Genomic DNA, 13,854 nt, shown 5'->3' on the forward strand with positions numbered 1-13,854 from the left:
GAGCCAATATTATCAGGGCAAATGGTACGCATTCAAATCCTGAGCACTCAGGTCTATGAAAATATGTAATACTCTTATCCCAAATAACTGAATGGTTAAACACGAGGAACTAAGATTCTGCCAGCTACTATCAGCAGATATTATGACAGCAAGAGAGAGAGCTCCCTTGGAAAACAGCTCCATTAAATGGAATGAACTCTGTTGAAAACTTAAGACCACTATAAACCTCCCTGCTTTTCCTCTTGAGGTGCCAAGTGCATTGCTCTGACTGCCTGCAGTATAAACAGACAGCTATTTAGAAACCTGTATAAAATAAAATTCCAAAGCAAAACACTCCAGCAATTCTCTGTGAGCCGTTTGTCATCTGGTGGGAGGCTGCAAGACTACGGATGGCAGGTGTCAGACGCGCCGAGTAACGCCTGCCTGAGGAGCGCTCGGGTGCTCCGGCAGTGAAAAGCCCCTGAAGTGGTGCAGAAAGCAGGAAGGCTCAGATCCAGAAGGATCTCTTTGTGTATTTCAGTCTTTTCTCAGATATCCAAAAAGCCATATAAAGCATGAGTCAAGCATATAGAGAAACATAAACCTACAGCTGGCATGCTTCATTTAGGAATATACATATGTTGGCAGTTTTCCTTCTCCTCACTTAGGGTCCAGAGTCAGCCAATCTGTTATACACTTGACTAGCTTTGGACACAAACCTTCAGGACAGATTTAAAGTTAAGCCTGTACTTTATTGCCCTTAGGAAATGTACCTCATAATGAAACAAGGCCTGACAATGAACTTACAATAAAGTCCATAAACTTCATGCAATAAAAAAAGGTAGTGAAATGTTCAAAAGTGAATTAAAAATCCAGCCAGCTCAAGCTCACATCTCATCAAGCACAAAGCCAGTCGTTTTTCAGGCTAAGTACTTCTTCTGGCACTAGAGTTCAAATCTCAGGTGAATAAAGGTCCTGGCTATGGCAAGCATTAAGAAAAACCCAAAAAAATCCAAACTAAACTTTTTTATTTATTATTATTCAGAATTACAATCTTGCTGTCAAGCACTCAGTTCTGTCATGCTGGCTATTTCCACAGAAATGAAAGCATGTTGTGCCTTGATGACACAGCTCTTCCCCTGTCCATTTTATCAAGCAGTGAAGAGAAAATAATTGAAAAACAGAAGGCCTCTGGTCTTCTGGGTATGTTTCACATTGTGCATGTCAATGCAAGGCTGAAGCCTCATGCCTCCAGGCAGGCATGACACTCACCCCGCTGCCAGGGCTCTCAGGACATTGATAAACTCTTGATATTGTTTAAATCAAAAACCAAACACTCCTCTTCACAGCACACATTAAAAAAACATGCATAATGTAATTTCTGCAAAACTTTACACTGCTGATCAGAAACTTCTAAGACAGTCAGACACAGCACATACTTCAGATTCTTCCTAGATCCTCAAACATATGAATGCTACCATGAGCCCTTCATCACTGAGGTTATCGTTGTGGTATGACATGAAAAAAATCAAACCTCAAGAGACTGTACAGAGCTTCAGTCTAAGGTCAGGAGCCAGAATCAGGTGTAAGAAGGTGAGATTCAGGATTAAATATCCCAGCTATGTCCTGTTGAAGGATGATGGGATGATCTGTGCAAATGTTAAATCAAACATAGCTCTTACCTAAGTACTTGAGCTTCAGAAAACATTTGCTAATGGTCTTGCAGCTCCTCTGCCTTTCATGCTTCATTATGCCCAATTCAGAATGTTTCATACACTGCAGAACAGCTGACCTTTTTCCTCCCTGAATATACTGGAGTTACTAATATGCAGCAGTTCTTTCTTACTAAGATGTAAATGCATTAATGACTGGCCAGAACACATAGAAGCAAGAGGACTTTGGGTTTTCCTAAATCTCAGATTGCAATAAAAGAAAGGAATTTCAGAAATGAACTTTCCCAGTACCTTACAATGAGTTTAATGCTGTGTTCTGGAAGGCCTATACTCCTGAATCTGATCAAAAGCAGCACTGGGAGGTAGTGGTGGGTACCCTTTTTGAACACACAGCACAACAAAGGAATCCAGATCAGAACTTCTAATCATTGTGATGTTCCAGTGTCATTCTGTAATAGTTACTAGAGTGTCAGAACTCTACTCCTGACAGATCTCATTTGCAGGCCAAACTCTTACTGTTGCTACAGAAAACACGCAAGCTGGTAAAAGGAGAAAAATCACTGGCAATTGTTTACCAAGTTACTGAAACATTTGCTTTCCAATTAGGATTTAAACATGCTGACAATTCAGTAACAGCCAGGAGACAGATGATAAGGGAGGGTTTCATGAATTCAGGCTTTCCAGCCTGAATGCAGCTTCCTGTGCAGCAACTGTTACTGGGCAAGGGCTGGTTTCACCCACAAAGAACTAACTTTCCCTGGTAATAGTTAAACAGCATCACAGTAGGCTTTGGCCCTTTAATTGTTTAATTGCTTTTTTTGTTGAATGCCAACAAGTCCCATTCACACCACACAGTCTAAGGAGATCTTAGGAACAGTACAACAGCTACAGTTTTGGATATTTTAATCATAGCATTTTGTTGCTGTTCTTGGAAAAAGATGTGAAAGTCAGCACAGACAGTACGGAACTGGCAAAAACCTCAAAGAGCCTCTGCCCAGGAAATAATTTTGACTCACAGTTTTTGTCAAGCCAGTTATCATCGCTTATAGATAATTATCACTGTACTGAAGACTGAAATTGAAAAACACAGAACAAAAGAAACTATACTTGTGCTGTGTGCACTCCAGATGCATAAGGAGTGTCACGCTTTCAGAGCTGAGCAAACAAATTTTGGTATCAAAGCAGTTTTGTTTGGGTGGGGTTTTTTTCTCTTTAATCCCTATACACACATTGTTCTTATGATAAAAATCAGGAACTTAAACCAGCAAATGCCTGTGTTGATACTGTAACATTCATTAACCTACCACATACCTCTCTGTATTGGCACTGCTTTATCTCTTTTTTATATATAAATTGCGTATCATTAAGAGTTATCTCTACAGCAGCTGCCAAAGAAATAATAGGACAAACTCAAATATCCATTCTTTCTTCAACCTCGCAGTTCTAAAGTAACATGGTCAACTTGAGTCCAGCCAACATTCAAGAGGCCCTATCTCAGCTTCTGTAGGAAGTGTCACTGGCATGTACATGCCTACACCCTGTCCAGGTCAGTCTATTATCTTTTATGCCTCCAGTCCCACTTTCTTTTCCCCAGTAACTCTATATTCACTTCACAAAAACATAACTGAAAATCTTGAGAACACAAATCTTGCATTATTCTCAAATAAGAGAATGGGGTTTCAATTCATCTGCAGACATCTGCAGAGGATCAAAGCATGTATTCTAGAAGCCTATAGAAAAACAGGTAAAAATACTTACTTGTAGCACTGATTTGGGAATAATTTAGTCAAATTCATGCAAACATATGAGACCTGTGCATTTTAATGAACTGAAAAGAGCTAAAATCCTGTGCAACCATTTTTAAAAGAACAGATTTATTCTAAAGATCCTTCATAAACATAAAAAAAAACATTCTGCAGGATATGCACAGCATGTGAGAGTCCTGAATATTTGATCATTTCACCGGGAAATTCCTTCACCAATCAAAAGGCAAGTAGTTTCCTCACCTGCAAACTTAGCAACCAAAACAGGAACAAAACCAGGAACCTTGCTGTTGTAGGGCAGCAGGCTCCAGGCTCCCAGAGAGGAATCTGCTTTTAAAGGCTGTAAAAACGCCCCTTTAAAAAAAAAAGAAGCTTCATTATAGGTAGACCTCACTGCCCTTCTCAGGAAGGAGGCACTTTAACCAAAGCCCCCCTGAATTTAAGATACAGTTAACTATAAAACAAGAACAGGAATAAACTCACAGATTCAAAGTGAAGGACTTAGAGGGAGATACAGGAAAATCCCATGGTGCAACTGCTGTCCCTCAAGGCAGCCAGTCACCTTTTTTATCTTCAGTACCAAAATCTTTTGATAAAACCCAAAGCAGCTCCCAGAATAGTAAAGCAGGAGTTCCTGCATGTTCCTTCTCTGGCCTGACAGAAGCCACCTTGGTTGGAAGAGGGTCAACAAAGAGGTCTCTCAGTTCCCTGGGAGCCCTTGTTGGGTCTGTAAATACAAGAAACTGAATGGAAAACTGCAACATAAAATCAGTAAGGGTCCATGGGAGAAAGAGGTCAGAGCCTGGAATGTGTCCTCTCACCACATGTTCTGGAGTCTGGTTAATGGGACACTGTCTAGGAGACAGTGTCAGGCACCCAGAAGCAGCTGGGAAGCTCATGAGAGAAGGACTCAGTGCTGGAACAGGAAGACACCTGCCTGTACAGTTTGCTCAAAGGCTCACAAGGGACCACCACATGTGCTAGGAAACGCCACAATGCCCACCCATCCTCCAGCCACACTCACAGAAGTACCTAGGGATTTTAGACTTTCCATTCCTTATTTTGAGTTCAGTAACCTGCAATAAATTAACATCATATAATGTACTTTGCAATATAGAGAAATGAAATTTTTGAATGCAGTTGAAATAAAACCAGTCCTGCTGACTAGTCAAGAATATTAGACAAACTCTGGCCAAGCTGGAGCTAAAGCTATGAACTGGCAGGCTGAAGCCAGCATGAGCACTGATCTGTCATATGGTGTGAAACAGGAAAGATAACGGCTGAGTTCCTCCTACCTTTCTCTTAACAGAAGTACTTGTTTCACTTTTTCTCTATTTGGCTACTGATATTTACCTTCTTTTATTTGTAAGGAAGAGTAGATTAAGCATCCAAGGATTATTTTGGCCAGTATTTTACAGTTTCCTTTATGAAATAAAACTGTTGACCAATTGTTTTATCCGATCTTCCTTGCCTTAAAATTAGTTTACTTGCACCACTGTTATCAACAAGATATCTACTTTTCTTCTCAAAGACAATACATTATTCATTCTATTAAAAAAAAAAAAAAGATAAACCCCTGACTTCATTTAATCAAAGCAAAGAGAAAGCTGAACTATCATGTCAGTTTCTAAGTGAAGCCATTTATTATATTGAACAATAGTTTTTGAGAAATAAAAGAATTAAAAGACACTTAAAAGTATATCAAGGGAATCGCAGAAGTTAATAAATAACCTAAAATACACTATTAGGAAGAACTTTGAAATAGCCTAAAATACACTGTTAGGGAGCCCTAACTTTGATCAGATATCTAGATAAGTTAACCAAAAAAAACACTCACAGAAGAAACTTTGGAATTAGAATATTTGAAGAGGAAACATTGGAATTAGAATATTTGAAGAGAAAAGCAGAAATGGAAGCCAATAAGTTAAAGTGACCTGCCAAGCCGTTAGAATCAAGCCAACTACAACAGTAACTTCTGCCAAGCCATGGAAAGACATGCCAAGAATAACAGGAAACTGCCCAAATTAGGAAAAGCTTAAAATTTAACTAAGGAAGACCAAGAATTCCTGGAAGACTCCGACTGTACTCCTGCCTACCTATGAATATGCATGTAATAATGATGTAATCCTTCTTCAAAATTGTATAAAAACCTGCTTTTGCTGTACATAATTCAGAAATCCATTTAGCGATTTCTCCAACGCGTTGCCAATAAATACCTCCTGCCTATAGACCTCAAATCCAGTCTCTGGGCAGCTTATTATCGCATTTGGGGCAAAATTCGGCATCATAAGGCATTTACCAGCACTGAGTGGAGGTCCAAAGTGATTTCATATCTTCTGACAAAGATCTCTGTGGAGATCATAGAGGGCAATTATTAAAATCACTTTTATTTTCAGATGTATCTTTACTGCAGTTTATTTGTACAGGCATAGCATTTTATAAAGGATTGGACTGGATTAAATAGCAAGCGAGACTTTTCTCCATTATTTCAAGGGAAAGAGAAAAAACCAGTAGTTGCCTGGAAAAGTTCGGAGAGTGATTTACTGATTTCCTTTCTTACATTCTCAGTCCCACTTGGAAGTTTTCCTCCTCATGTATCTGGACCCCTCACTGTCGATTGCTTCATAGAGGTCCTTTTTATTCTCTGTTGTTGCATGCAAATAACCAAGGTAGGCCACACAGAGGCTAATTGCTATCAGTCCAAACGCCATCACAGGTTTGTTCTGACAAGAAAAAAATGTGGTAAATGTTTTTAGTCAAAACATTTTTCATTAAACTCAAACATTACATTCGCCTATCTCAGCTTAGAAACTGAATGGTAAACTATTGTGACATCTGCAAAAAATCATCACTGCCTTCTTGCAGACTGAATTTTCTGACAGCAACAGGAATTCCCTTTGAAAAAGAAGATTCTTTCTGGAGACAGAACAGCACATTGCCCAGTACTCTCTATTTTGCTGGTTGGAAATGCTGATTGAGTATAAATTAACCAGACAAAACCAATTTCTGAAGGTCTCCACTACAAATTTTTAACAGAATTCATCTGGATATACTACTGGGACAATGCACTCTGGTCCTGCTTGATTACAATCCTCTAAACCACACTTTGTATTCTTATCAAAAAATCTACTTTTATTAAATCTATACTTATTATAAACTCAAAATTTCATTCATTTCTGGGTTCTGCAAATGCAAATAAAACCCAAGTATCATAAACTTAATTATAAAAGCAAGAAAAAGGAAAATCCAAAATATTGAAAAGCTACCAAAAATCAATTCACTTCATACCAAGAAAGTTTGCATTCTATGATTTGTTCCCTTTTAAATATTAAAAACAACTCCTGATGTTCTTATTACTTAATAATAATATTATTTAACCTGTCAAATTACATGGGTAATATACCTCTAAACAGGTCTTTCTGAAAGCAACTTGGCTAGGTACAAAAGAATCAGACAATAAGCATTGTAATGTTCTGCACTCTCCACAGTCAAGAGTGGAAAAAAGTAAAAATATTTTTAGTTACATTTCTGAGTGGTTTGCATAACAAGAGATAGTTATATAATGCCCAGAGAATTGTAATGATCACTTTAAAGCAACTGTATCTCTTCAAGCATATTTAGTTTCTCTCAGAATGACTGTCTTACAGGTTTAATGAAAAGCTCTGGGTTCACAGCTCTGAAAAGCATAGTTGTTTGAACACTCCTCAGTCCTGGTTTTCTCTCTTTGGATGTTTCATTTTCATTTGGAGGTTTGGTGGAAGACATGTTGCTTAATGTTGAATACTTCCTAGAAGTAGAATGAAAAACAGGTGTAATTTCTGTAAAAAAACTGGAAGAGCTGCATTCACTGAATGCAAATTCACACTCATTTTGTCTTACAGCATCAATTTTAGCTAGTGTAAATATTACTGATCACCTCCAGTGTCACCTAACATTCCCAGCTTGCACACACTGATTTGTGATCTTCTTAATTTTGTGCATCCTGACATTAACTTTAGGAGATTCACATCTTCATACAGCAAATCTAAATCTCCTGATAATGGGCTTAGGGTTTTTCACTTGCCTTTGGCTAATGCTTTAGCTACCTGTGGACCAAACAGCATCAGTCTTCAGACCACTGGCTAAAAAGACAATAGTAGGAAAAAATCTTCTACAAAAAACCTTCGACATGACAGGCCAGCCCAAGCACCACTGTAGTGCAGTCACTTTAGCCACCCACCCCAGCAGGCCCAGCATTCAGGTCTAACTTTTGCACTCACTGGGCAAATGCCTTGAGTTCAAAATGAAAGAGGGGAACTTTCAGCTACTTAGCATATGCAAGAAATTCCTTATTCTGAGGCACTGGAACAGGTTGCCCAGAGAAGCTGTGGATGTCCCATCCCTGCAAGCGTTCAAGGCCAGGCTGGATGGGGCTTATGAGCACCCTGGTCTTCTGAAAGGTATCCGTGTCTCTGGCAGGGGCGTTGGAACAAGATGATTTTTAACCCAAAGATGATTTTTTTTCCAACCCAAACCATACTATGACCACCTGAGCAAAGGTGGAAAAACACGCCCTCGGCTACCCCTGATTACTGAGGGGCAGGGGAGACACGGGTGCTGGGGATCCCCTGGGAAGGGAAGGGCAGCGCAAGGGCAGTCGCACAACCCCATTCCGGTCGGCCAGGGGCTCCTGGCGCCGCCACCGGGACGAAGGGGGCAGTTTGTCCCAGTTTGGAAGAGCCCAGTGGGAACTCCCGGGACACCGGGGATCTCCCCCCCCGTTCCACCGCCTCACGGAACAGCGCGGCGGGGGGGGAGGGGGACACTACCGCCGCGCGCGCCACCCCGCCACAGCCCCCCCCCCACACTCACCGCTCCCAGCCAGCGGCACCTCCCCGCGGGGCGGGGCTGCGCCTGCGCGCTGGCGCCCCCTCACGGGCGGAGGCCGGCGGCGCGGGTCCCTTCCCGCCCCTCCTCTCCCCTCGCCCGTGTGGCGGCGGGTGGAGTGCGTTTTGTTTGTTGGGGGCTGTGGAGCTGTTTGCCTAAGCCATAGAACCATCAAGGCTGGAAGAGACCTTTTAGGTCATCCAGTACAACCCGACACTACCACTGTAACCCATAAGCACTAAATCACCCAGCGCTAGATCCAGATGCCTCTTGAACCCCTGCAGGGATAGTGACTCCACCGCTTCCCAGGGAAATACTTCAACGCCTGACCACCCTAACAGTGAAAAATATTTTTCTAATGTCTAATCTAAACGTCCTCTCTCTCAGTTCAAGGCCGTTCCCTCTAGTCCAGTCACTGCAGGCACGGCAGAAGAGACCGGCCCCAAAAACCTTCCAGGGAGTTGTGGAGAGGGATAAAGGCCCCCTCAGGCTCCTCTTCTTGAGAATAAACAACCCCAGCTCCCTCGGCTGTTCCTCATAAGACATGTTTTCTGGTCCTTTCAAGAGCCTTCTTGCTGTTTGCTGGCCACACTCCAGCACCTCAATATGCTTTTTAAAGTGAAGGGCACAGAAGACAACGCAGCATTCCAAACTAATAAGTGGGAGATGGGGGAGAGGAGCTGGCTGGATCAGACGGGCCCTTCACTGCTGGGCCCGCTCCTAGCACCTGGCCATGGTCACAGCTAGTCCTGCCTTCATCCTGTCCTCAGCCTCCCTGCAGGTACTGACAGACGCTGTGGAGGCCCCCTTTTAGTTATTGTCTCAAAGCTGAACAGGCCCTGCTCCCTCAGCCTTTCCTTGTGAGAGAGAGATGCTCAAGTCTCTAAATCATCTTTGTTTCCTTCCACTGGACTCACTCCAGAAGCTCCATATCTCTGTTTGTAAATGAGGAGCCTAGAATGGGTTGATCCCAAGTGCTGGAATGAAGAAGATTCATGTGGAGACAGTATCTGGAGTACAGTCGGTTGAGCAGGAAAATATGCTACGATTTAAGTGTCCAACTTCTGTTGTGTAGATCCAAACCCAAGATGTTGGGTGTCTAGAAACTCCTGGTTACGTAAATGCTGCTGTATGATGATGTTTTGTTTCCTTTTATTTGTAAACAGTAAAATTAATAAAATTGCTTGAAGTCCAGAGGAAACAAAGCCTGGTTGCCTCTGACTGTTTGTGCCTTCCTTTCTACCTTCAATGCCACCGGACGGTTTCAGCCACCTTATAAAGTAGGGGAGAAAATTGAAATTTTGGAAAAAACAATACCTGTAGGGTAGGGAGGGACACAGATCAGTGCTCCCTTAGGTAACTGGCAGGCAGAACTGAGATGTCATGGACAATATTGCAGTTTTAGCAGCAGTGAGCTGCTGGATTAGCACATGTAGCTCTGGACTCAGCAGCCCTGGCTCACACTCCTCTGTACCTGGAGGGTGAGTGAGAGCACTTGGTGGAGTGTCTGCTTATTGCAGCCAGGGAGGCCGGAGGGAACAAACAGAAGTCTTGGCCAGCAGTGGCTGAACACAAGCTGGGAGTGTGCCCAAGTGGCCAAGAAAACCAGTGGCATCCTGGCTTGGATCAGCAATAGTGTGACCAGCAGGACCAGGGCAGTGATTGTTCCCTTGTGCTGGGCACTGGTGAGGCCACACCTCGAGTGCTGGGTCCAGTTCTGGGCCCCCTCACTACAAGAAGGACATTGAGGTGCTGGAGCATGTCCAGAGAAGGACAACAAAGTCACTGAAGGGTTTGGAGCACAAGTCCTGTGAGGAGACGCTGAGGGAGCTGGGGGTTTTCAGCCTGGAGGAGAGGTGGCTCAGAGGGGACCTTATCGTACTGTACAACTGCCTGAAAGGAGGTTGTAGTGAGGTGAGGGTTGATCAGTTCTCCTAAGTAACAACGGACAAGACAAGAGGAAATGGTCTCATGTTGCACCGGGGAAGTTTGGATTTCACTGGGAAAATTTCTCCACTGAAAAGATAGTCTGGCATTGGAACAAGCTGCCCAGGAATGGCTCAAAAGGCGTGTGGATGTGGCAGTTGTGAAACAGTGACCTAGGTGTACAGTGCGACCTGATAATCTTAGAAATAATTTCCAACCTTAATGATTCTATGATCCTGTGAAATGTATAGGTATCCAGACTCACAGCTTCCTGTTCCATGTTTTTATTCTGCAGTAGTCAAACTGCCTTTTTATTTTTTTTTAAAGGTGGCAGAGTAATAGCAAATTGCAGGTTAACTTTTCATGTCTAAATCCAGATGGAATATCTAAATTTTTTTTTTTCATGTTGTGAGCAAATATAATGAGGTGAGAAAAATAATAGGGAAATAAGTTTAGGTGTCAGGAGAGGATTGAGTGGTATGTCTGGGGTTTGTGTCAACAATTAATTCACAACATACCATCTGCTAATCTGGTAGCTATTGTTTTGGTGGCATATGCCATGCAGCTGATTTTGTTTGGAAACTATTGAGTAGAAAATCTGAGTGAAGCTGCTTTTGTTTGTTTTCGTATTTGTCTAATTGAAAGAAGCCAATGCGAGGTTTTTGCAAGAGCTTGGTTTTGGGAAGGTAACCTGGTTTTCTTGAGGGGAAGAGGGATGTTTTACTGTACTATAGGAGTTGTTCTGCATATAGCTCCCAAGCAATTTTTTCCCCCACATTTTGGAAGCCAAAAGAATTACATCAACAAGAGAGAAAGCACACTCACTTATTGGCCCATGTACCCCTTCCCAGCAGTTACACCACCCATGCAGATAAAACTTCTGATCCAAAGTCAGCCAGGGACATGACAGTTTTTTCCAGATTTTGGTAGGATGGGTTTGTGCCAGAACACATTTGCAATATATTGGTGGCAAGGATTGTTAGGTTGCTGCTAGGTCTCTAGCACTTCCCATCTTATAAAGGACAGGTCCCAGGCATCACTGACAGGGGAAGGTCCTACACTGTACAGAAAACACCACTGGCTGAAGAGAATATATTCTCCATATGGAGAGCTGCAGGATAAAGCTTTGTGTGTAAAAAGAGAAGGAGAGAGGGATGTAGAAATGGGCTTAGTCTTTGATGTGAATGCTGGTACTTGGCATATGTTAAGCATGTGCCAACTAACCAGATTAACTGTGCAGTGATGAAAAGCTTAGACTGCTTACTGTTTCTAGTTTTGCTTTATGTCTGTGGGAAAGTGTTGTATGTTATCTTTAATGTGAATATTATGTTGCTATCATCTGACCCCAAAGGATGTTGAAACATTCAATCCATTAAGTCTCATGAAGTTATTTGGTATGTTTTATAGGAGAGGCTTTATAAAAGTGTAGAATAGTAAACATCTGTGGCATTTCTGAGTCACCCATCCCCTTAATATCTGAGTATCTCTCCTGAAAAGAAATCACACAAAACCCCCTTCCTTTTCTAAACCTGAGCCTATTACTGAGATTTATTTTCCTTTCAACTAAATTCCTTTGGGATTCTGCATTCAGCATTGTGCTTTGTGCCTCAGCCATTCACAACCTAACAGCAATTTCTGCTTTTCTTGAGGCTCACATGCCCTTATCATTTGAGCTGCAGAAGAGCCTGTGCAGAGAGCAGAGCGCAGCCGGCGCTGTGCCCCGCAGCCATGGTTAGCATGCGACAGCGGGGCGGGGAGCAGCGCCGTGCCTCCTGCCCCGGCTGACTGACCTCACAGCTCCTGCTTGTTTCAACTGCTGCACAGGAACAGAGCTTCACATTGTCTTCAGAATAAAGATAGGGTGCCTCAAGGTACTGATAAGCTTATCCTTGCTTCAGAGACACGGTTACAGAGCTGTTGTGGGCTGAAAAAAATCTTTTTGCAACTACACTGGAACCTCAGCACTGGTATGACTTGTAGTGAGAGGGGCAACTACCATCACATGTTTGTTAGAGTTTTGATATATGAACATGAAATTAACTTTTAAAAATTATTTTTAAATGTTTTAGGCACCATGAGTTTCACAATATTTTAATTGGAGTTAACAACTGGAACTTTTTTTTTGTTTTGTGCTGAACAAATCTGGGGGAGAAGGGAAAGCAAAAATTAGTAATTAGAAGTACTTTTTCCCTCCTTGCTCAAAGCTAATGATGAGAGTAATCGTTGTTGCACTGAGGCATGTGAAGCAGTATGGCTATATTAAGGACATAAATGCATGAGAAACAAACAGACCAGCTAGACAGGGGTGGCATTGAGGGTATTGAGGGTTTTCTGTGTGGTTGTTGCTCTGCTCGTGTCAGTCTCAAGAGTCCTTATGCTGATTTTCAGCAGCTTTTGCTGCTTTGTGTTGTTTCCATTGAAAGAAAGCTGTTTTCAGACAGCAGCATACACTGTTTGGGACCCTACCACTTACAATCCCAAACAGTTTTAAGGCAATATGCTTTTTAAAACCAAGAATCTTCTGTGTTTCATAACATTATTTGTATGTCTTCCATAACACTTGTTAGCCAGCCCTGTCTCTGTGAGACAAAACAAATCACTCGGCCGTGCTTTCCAGCAAAGATTAAAGCAATTGTTATTTTTCAAACATTGATCAAGCTTATAAATCTTTTTCAACTGAATTCAGTATGGAAGGAAAAAAGGCCCTTTGTTTAGTTCTACTTTCATTTTTGAGTAGGTAAATTGGTTCTGACTAGGAACAGAATATCAAAACTCAAAGCATCCCCTCTAGAAAGAAAAAGGTGGTTTCTACTACAAAAGAAGAGCAGAGACACATATGCAGCACTGAATTTTCTCACTACAACAATGTACAGCCAGATACCTTACATGGGGTTTAAAGACAAATTTGAGCTAAGACTGCATCTCCAAAAAGGAAGGGCAAGGGGAGACCTCTTTTCACTTGTAATTGCTCTGGACTTCTTTGCATGCAATGTCATAATTGCTCAGCTTTGCAGTATGCCAATTTTGCTCCCTGGTCCATTGCCAGCAAAGAAAAAAAAAAAAAAGTTTATTTTTCAGTCTAATGTAAGCAGGGCAATGCAGTTAGAAGGCAGTTGGAAGCGGAGGCACAGACCAGGACTAACCTCTGCCTCTGACACCAGGACTCCCAATCAGTTTAAGCTGTGAGAACTTAAAATCCTTTGTCATGTAGGCACCCTTTCTAATCTCAGGCAGGGAATACAGCTCCTAAGAAGACTACAGAGGGTAGAAATTTCACAGTTTCAACAGAACAAACTTGGTTGTAAGGGAATCTGACTCAGTATTCTGGAACTCTTCAGATTTTCTACACCTTACAGTTGTCTTTCAATATATAAATACCACCACACAGAATAATAGAATTGTTAAGGTTAGAAAATACCTCCAGATCATTGATCCTGAGAGGAGCTCAGCTGGTTAGAGCATGGTGCTGATAACACTGAAGTTGTGGCTTCAATCCCTGTATGGGCCATTTACTTAAGAGCTGGACTTGATGATCCTTGTGGTCCCTTCTGGTTTCTGTGATCTGTGAATCCAATGTCTGACTGAACACTGCCATGCTGTTATAAATGAGAAGCTTGACTAGGCCAATATTCAAGCAGCAATCAATT

At 42.0% G+C, this 13,854-nt stretch overlaps 1 protein-coding gene across 3 annotated transcripts; it reads right to left on the reverse strand.

Annotated features, from left to right (window-relative positions):
* Positions 1-5,782: 5,782 nt before the first annotated feature.
* On the reverse strand, positions 5,783-8,307 carry SMIM8 (small integral membrane protein 8). 3 transcript variants are annotated; one of them, XM_036381293.2, is made up of 3 exons: positions 8,267-8,307; positions 7,061-7,202; positions 5,783-6,138 (listed from the first exon to the last, which is right to left on the reverse strand). In XM_036381293.2, exons 2-3 carry the CDS (start codon positions 7,178-7,180, stop codon positions 5,980-5,982), a joined length of 279 nt encoding a protein of 92 aa, XP_036237186.1. In that variant the 5' UTR covers positions 7,181-7,202; positions 8,267-8,307; the 3' UTR covers positions 5,783-5,979. The 3 variants fall into 3 exon arrangements, with proteins under 3 accessions (XP_036237186.1, XP_036237185.1, XP_036237187.1); XM_036381292.2 differs by lacking the exon at positions 8,267-8,307 and adding an exon at positions 7,944-8,147; XM_036381294.2 differs by lacking the exon at positions 8,267-8,307 and adding an exon at positions 7,675-7,929.
* Positions 8,308-13,854: the final 5,547 nt, after the last annotated feature.

This window comes from Molothrus ater, chromosome 3 (genome assembly GCF_012460135.2).
Source record: "Molothrus ater isolate BHLD 08-10-18 breed brown headed cowbird chromosome 3, BPBGC_Mater_1.1, whole genome shotgun sequence".
Classification (NCBI taxonomy): Eukaryota; Metazoa; Chordata; class Aves; order Passeriformes; family Icteridae; genus Molothrus; species Molothrus ater.